This window comes from Odontomachus brunneus, unplaced genomic scaffold (assembly GCF_010583005.1).
Source record: "Odontomachus brunneus isolate Ranch 3 - 2012 unplaced genomic scaffold, Obru_v1 Obru_scaffold_130, whole genome shotgun sequence".
NCBI lineage: Eukaryota > Metazoa > Arthropoda > Insecta > Hymenoptera > Formicidae > Odontomachus > Odontomachus brunneus.
The window spans coordinates 203780-211551 of record NW_022639580.1 but is presented as its reverse complement, the minus strand read 5'-3'; the positions used below and the strand labels follow the sequence as shown (position 1 = coordinate 211551).

General features: G+C 37.2%; 1 protein-coding gene across 1 annotated transcript in view; it reads right to left on the bottom strand.

Moving 5' to 3' along the window:
• Positions 1-7478, bottom strand: part of LOC116849972 — a 43465-nt gene extending 35987 nt beyond the window's left edge. Inside the window, exon 1 of the mRNA XM_032827700.1 lies at positions 7033-7478. Within this exon, the coding sequence (XP_032683591.1) occupies positions 7033-7105 (73 nt within the window). The 5' untranslated portion in view covers positions 7106-7478. The remainder of the gene's footprint in view (positions 1-7032) is intronic.
• Positions 7479-7772: the final 294 nt, after the last annotated feature.

The window sequence follows — 7772 nt, the reverse complement described above, 5'->3', positions numbered from 1 at the left end:
GAGAGAAAAATGTTTCAGACAAAAGTTGTAAGGCTTAAAGAAACGCATTCAACAATAGTAGTTATTTGACATAGGATGGCGTCGGCAAGGTCAGAACAAGGTCAACTTTGCTTTTTTAAATAGAAATACATATTTTTTATTACGGCATTTTATTCAACGTAAAAACGCAAATAACTTTTGCTTGAAAAAATTTTTTATACGACCTCTATTTTCTAAGATATTTACGTAAATATCTACAAGATTATTGGTTTCAATAATTTTTTACTTGAATTCTGTCAACTTTAGCGGAAAATATGAAGAGATAAAAATTGTATATTTTGTTCTCATAGAGCTCTGAGAATTCAAGTAAAAAATTATTGAAACCAATAATCTTGTAGATATTTACGTAAATATCTACAAGATTATTGGTTTCAATAATTTTTTACTTGAATTCTGTCAACTTTAGCGGAAAATATGAAGAGATAAAAATTGTATATTTTGTTCTCATAGAGCTCTGAGAATTCAAGTAAAAAATTATTGAAACCAATAATCTTGTAGATATTTACGTAAATATCTACAAGATTATTGGTTTCAATAATTTTTTACTTGAATTCTGTCAACTTTAGCGGAAAATATGAAGAGATAAAAATTGTATATTTTGTTCTCATAGAGCTCTGAGAATTCAAGTAAAAAATTATTGAAACCAATAATCTTGTAGATATTTACGTAAATATCTACAAGATTATTGGTTTCAATAATTTTTTACTTGAATTCTGTCAACTTTAGCGGAAAATATGAAGAGATAAAAATTGTATATTTTGTTCTCATAGAGCTCTGAGAATTCAAGTAAAAAATTATTGAAACCAATAATCTTGTAGATATTTACGTAAATATCTACAAGATTATTGGTTTCAATAATTTTTTACTTGAATTCTGTCAACTTTAGCGGAAAATATGAAGAGATAAAAATTGTATATTTTGTTCTCATAGAGCTCTGAGAATTCAAGTAAAAAATTATTGAAACCAATAATCTTGTAGATATTTACGTAAATATCTACAAGATTATTGGTTTCAATAATTTTTTACTTGAATTCTGTCAACTTTAGCGGAAAATATGAAGAGATAAAAATTGTATATTTTGTTCTCATAGAGCTCTGAGAATTCAAGTAAAAAATTATTGAAACCAATAATCTTGTAGATATTTACGTAAATATCTACAAGATTATTGGTTTCAATAATTTTTTACTTGAATTCTGTCAACTTTAGCGGAAAATATGAAGAGATAAAAATTGTATATTTTGTTCTCATAGAGCTCTGAGAATTCAAGTAAAAAATTATTGAAACCAATAATCTTGTAGATATTTACGTAAATATCTACAAGATTATTGGTTTCAATAATTTTTTACTTGAATTCTGTCAACTTTAGCGGAAAATATGAAGAGATAAAAATTGTATATTTTGTTCTCATAGAGCTCTGAGAATTCAAGTAAAAAATTATTGAAACCAATAATCTTGTAGATATTTACGTAAATATCTACAAGATTATTGGTTTCAATAATTTTTTACTTGAATTCTGTCAACTTTAGCGGAAAATATGAAGAGATAAAAATTGTATATTTTGTTCTCATAGAGCTCTGAGAATTCAAGTAAAAAATTATTGAAACCAATAATCTTGTAGATATTTACGTAAATATCTACAAGATTATTGGTTTCAATAATTTTTTACTTGAATTCTGTCAACTTTAGCGGAAAATATGAAGAGATAAAAATTGTATATTTTGTTCTCATAGAGCTCTGAGAATTCAAGTAAAAAATTATTGAAACCAATAATCTTGTAGATATTTACGTAAATATCTACAAGATTATTGGTTTCAATAATTTTTTACTTGAATTCTGTCAACTTTAGCGGAAAATATGAAGAGATAAAAATTGTATATTTTGTTCTCATAGAGCTCTGAGAATTCAAGTAAAAAATTATTGAAACCAATAATCTTGTAGATATTTACGTAAATATCTACAAGATTATTGGTTTCAATAATTTTTTACTTGAATTCTGTCAACTTTAGCGGAAAATATGAAGAGATAAAAATTGTATATTTTGTTCTCATAGAGCTCTGAGAATTCAAGTAAAAAATTATTGAAACCAATAATCTTGTAGATATTTACGTAAATATCTACAAGATTATTGGTTTCAATAATTTTTTACTTGAATTCTGTCAACTTTAGCGGAAAATATGAAGAGATAAAAATTGTATATTTTGTTCTCATAGAGCTCTGAGAATTCAAGTAAAAAATTATTGAAACCAATAATCTTGTAGATATTTACGTAAATATCTACAAGATTATTGGTTTCAATAATTTTTTACTTGAATTCTGTCAACTTTAGCGGAAAATATGAAGAGATAAAAATTGTATATTTTGTTCTCATAGAGCTCTGAGAATTCAAGTAAAAAATTATTGAAACCAATAATCTTGTAGATATTTACGTAAATATCTACAAGATTATTGGTTTCAATAATTTTTTACTTGAATTCTGTCAACTTTAGCGGAAAATATGAAGAGATAAAAATTGTATATTTTGTTCTCATAGAGCTCTGAGAATTCAAGTAAAAAATTATTGAAACCAATAATCTTGTAGATATTTACGTAAATATCTACAAGATTATTGGTTTCAATAATTTTTTACTTGAATTCTGTCAACTTTAGCGGAAAATATGAAGAGATAAAAATTGTATATTTTGTTCTCATAGAGCTCTGAGAATTCAAGTAAAAAATTATTGAAACCAATAATCTTGTAGATATTTACGTAAATATCTACAAGATTATTGGTTTCAATAATTTTTTACTTGAATTCTGTCAACTTTAGCGGAAAATATGAAGAGATAAAAATTGTATATTTTGTTCTCATAGAGCTCTGAGAATTCAAGTAAAAAATTATTGAAACCAATAATCTTGTAGATATTTACGTAAATATCTACAAGATTATTGGTTTCAATAATTTTTTACTTGAATTCTGTCAACTTTAGCGGAAAATATGAAGAGATAAAAATTGTATATTTTGTTCTCATAGAGCTCTGAGAATTCAAGTAAAAAATTATTGAAACCAATAATCTTGTAGATATTTACGTAAATATCTACAAGATTATTGGTTTCAATAATTTTTTACTTGAATTCTGTCAACTTTAGCGGAAAATATGAAGAGATAAAAATTGTATATTTTGTTCTCATAGAGCTCTGAGAATTCAAGTAAAAAATTATTGAAACCAATAATCTTGTAGATATTTACGTAAATATCTACAAGATTATTGGTTTCAATAATTTTTTACTTGAATTCTGTCAACTTTAGCGGAAAATATGAAGAGATAAAAATTGTATATTTTGTTCTCATAGAGCTCTGAGAATTCAAGTAAAAAATTATTGAAACCAATAATCTTGTAGATATTTACGTAAATATCTTAGAAAATAGAGGTCGTATAAAAAATTTTTTCAAGCAAAAGTTATTTGCGTTTTTACGTTGAATAAAATGCCGTAATAAAAAATATGTATTTCTATATAAAAAAGCAAAGTTGACCTTGTTCTGACCTTGCCGACGCCATCCTATGTCAAATAACTACTATTGTTGAATGCGTTTTTTTTAAGCCTTACAACTTTTGTCTGAAACATTTTTCTCTCCCGTGCTTGGTTTTCGACATATTCGACTGGATGGATTAAAATGGTCCACCCTGTATATACACAAGATATTCTAGAATAACCTCCAAAGCTCTCGTGTTATTTTTTTGTTCAGTTCACCTGTGCAAGCATACGACGGCAGACGTCACCACTACAGCTCATCTAATATATCTCACGTGATCATTGACAAATCTTCTTTAATTAATAGCTCAAGATTTATTGCGAATATCGCAAAAAGATATGGGACTGTTCACCTTAATGCTTCAGAGCTTCAGAAGTTGTTTTGGGACACCCTGTAGATCTTGTGTACCAACGTCTATTCGTAAGGAACCGTCCTAAAGGAATCGCCTTACTTTGCGATCGGCACGTTGTTTGTTCACGTTGTTTATTCACGTTGTTTGTGCCGGATACGGCTTGTAAGGGGGCCTCGCTAACGCATGGGCAAACGTTTAATCTTCGATCGTTCGCCCTGAGTCTCTCCCGTTACGAACACATTAGTGCGTGAGCTACCTCATATTGTTCACGTATTCCCCTTTAATTTCCGACGGTAGCCGGTTAAGATCCGCCAGGTAGGCGCGCGCAGCGGATGATTCTAGTGGCGGGACGAAGGGTAGGTGGAAATACGCGGTAATCACACAAGCACAGAAAATTGCATTCCTGCTCACCTTCCCTTTCTTTCCGCGGACCTCTCGCAGAATCCCATTCCGTCTGCCGCGCGTTTCGCCCGTTCTATCCGCGTCCTCGCGCATCGGCTCAATTATATCAATTACGCGAGCCCGGATAATCAATTTCGCCGGCTCGCGAATGAAGATTCGACGCAACCCCCGACGGCGGTAACGACCCGCGGAAGGAAGCCTATCGCGATCTATCCCATCACGGCGAGGAATTGCAACTCGACGCGCGAATCGCGGTGGAGGAGTAATTGCAAACGGCAACGTTTCTTCAGAGTGTTGCAAACGATTTCGTTTCAGGACGGTCGCAATTGGCGAAGCTCCGAGTCAGTCGGAGAGATATCGCGAATGAATTATCTCGGATATCTTCCGGAATTGCATTGTGTTTTATATGATCGCGATGGAGAAGAATATAATTGCCAGCAGCAACATCTTCTCCCAGGTATCGCAGATAATTTCATTCGCAACAACCGCAATTGACAAACCTTCAAATTAGTTGGACGTTGCGAATTAATTATCTGCAATATACGAACAAAATTGTTTGCAACATATAGGAGAAAAGGTTGCTGCTTGCAATTACGTGCTGCTTCGATTATATAAAGTAATGAAAATAATTCCGGGAGTGTGTTGTAAACAATTCCACTCGCAACAATTGGCGAATCTTCTAGTTAGTCGAAGATATCGCGAATTAATCATCTTAGATATATCTCTCTTACTTTGATTATTTTGTGTGTTCCAACGGAAGCGTAACGTGTTTACTTTTGCGCAAGCCAGCTCGTGATTTTCGCGGCTGATACTTCTTTGCGTCGGTCGTTCTAAATTACGTAACGATTAAGAGTTTTCTAATACAAACGGTCTATAGTCACGGTGCTTGGCAGGTACTTTCGATAAAGTCATAGCGTGATTCACCGACGTTTGATTACGTACATAAGAACGTGCACGAGTTTCCGTACGCAGGAAAAAGAAAGAGAGAAAGAGAGAGAAAGAGAGACGAAGAGTCGACGTAATGATTTTCCGTGCGTGATTTTTTTCTTTCTTCCGTTTATGCAACCTGCCTGCGCGCAATCGCGCTAATTTCGCATTTGCGAAACCGCATAGTACACTCGACTCGTATGTCTGGCTGTTATTAAGGTTAATTAATTGTACGTCAACACGAAGGCGCGGGAAACAATTGGAGCAGCCTCGATTCCCAGACCGATCGGACTTGCAAATCGGCCGCTTCGGCCAACATCATAATGCATCTAATAACATAATAGGGGTACTCAGGGCTGTTTTTCTGGCGGAACGCGCCAGAACGGCGTTCCAGAACCTCTTCGTGGAAATGAAATTCCCCGAGAATCTTTAAAAGAAAGTTCACGAATAACACTTTTGAAATGAAGGACACGTATCAAATTTGGAAACTGCTTTAAATTCGACGCAAGTGGTGCACGAAAATAATGTCGTTTCAACGAATCTTATATGTTTTTCCTTCTCATTTCCCTTTTGCGAGTCTCTCGTTTAGCAGAAAACAACTCTAAAGACGTTTATTTTGCGCTCGTCGTTTTAGCTTGTTCGTTACAACACGGCCACAGTCTGTCGATAATTTGGGCATTCTGTCGCTCCTTTTGTTTGCTTTGTGACCGCATGGTCCTCAACGCGCAATCAGTATCTATTCTCGTCCTGACTCGCGAGTGTCGCGCGATTAGCAGTTTCACTCGCTGACTGCGGCTGCCTCTTAATTGCACGTTGCATCAAGGATGATGCCATGCGAGCGCGTGCATTGTCTGCGGCTCGCGTGGATTTTTCACTTCCGAGAGAAGCTACGCGAGTAAGACGGTATTCCGCATACCTCGCGATATCGCGTGCTGTTGAACGGTGGGCAAGCTTTTTTGCTGTTGAATGCGACCCAAGGAAAACGAATTTATCCCGAGGAGGCGAACGACGAGATTCGCAGAATTCGCGATGGCGCGGCGGTCGACGTGGAAAGTGCCTGCCGGTTGCAAGATCACCGCGTCCAAAGTGCACGCATCATGTGCGCCCGTCACCGGCTCGCCGTCGTTTTGCCGGACATTATTATTTTTATAAATAGACGGACCGTGAAGCCAGTAGAAAAGAAACGTCCACCTGCGTCAGAGTAACGAGCTTAGAGCCAGTCATAACGAGTGCGTCGCGCGACGCATGAGAGAGCATCTCAACCTTGACTGGCGCTCGGGGTAACACTGTGATCCTCGTGATACTTTGTGGCCATCGCGATCTAGGACATCCTACTTAAGACCACACCAGCCAGATGCCTCGAAACTTTACGACTCGCGGTTCGTATTGTCGATTATTATCATCATCGTCATCATCGTAACTACTATACCGCTCTCACCGCAAGTAACAATATGATCTGCCTCAGATAATAAAAGTGTGTCGCTTTCATTGGTGACAATATTTCGCGCTCGTCGTGCATTACTGTAGACGCCAGAAATAGACGCACACTGTAGCGTGTTCACAGCGCGCGCCTTTTTGCAGCAAGACACACGAAAAATTGAAAGCACCTCGGAGCAAGCTTGAGCCCTCGTCGAGCAACTTTCTCCTGCGCGAACTTCCGTTGTTATTTGCACGCGCAGCACGGCAAAGTCGTAAAGAATTATCCGTCGCGATTATTTCGCTTAGATATATACTATATATATATATATATATATATATATATATACATATATATATATATATATATATATATATCGCTCACCGTTGGCGCGTGCGAGACCGACGATGCATATCCAGCACAGGGCCAGTCTCCAGAAACGGTCGGCCATGTCCATTCCCCGGATAATTACGAAACGCCCGCCGACTGTACTCGCGATCCCTCGAGGACAGACAAATGAAGGGAGGAGAGAGGAGGACGGGAGGAGAGGAAGGACGGACGGGCCGGACTTTTCGTATTATCAGCCAGGCACTCTCATTTAGTCGGGCGTGCTCGTACTCTTCACAGGAGAGCAGATTCCTCGGCCTCGCCGTCCTCTCGGCCCTTGTCTGCCGCGACGATGGAGAGAAAACTCGCGACGACGTGCAAGCAGTGACTCCACGTCTCGTGAATATAAAATCCGCAGTAAGACCGTCGGAATGGGCCTCGATGGAGACGCGCGAGAACGATGTTCTCCGTGCGGGCACGCGAGAGACACTGACGGGCCCAGCGAGTGGCGGGAGAGTTTGAACCGCCAGCAGACCCAGTCCTCAGCGTCGACCAGTGGCGTAGACGCGGGCCAGATCTCGGCTCTGAGCGATGACAGCTCGCGCAACATTAATTGAACGGCAAAATCGTGCGAATCGGCTCTTCCATCCGGCAGACCCGAACGAGATTGAGATAAGGAGCGAGATACAACCCAACTGATGGTCGTTGCAGCAATGATATTCCCGCGATGATGTTCTCTTATGGGTTCCATGTCACTTGTTTTTTTGCGGAGGAACAAATAGTCGAAACTGGAACGC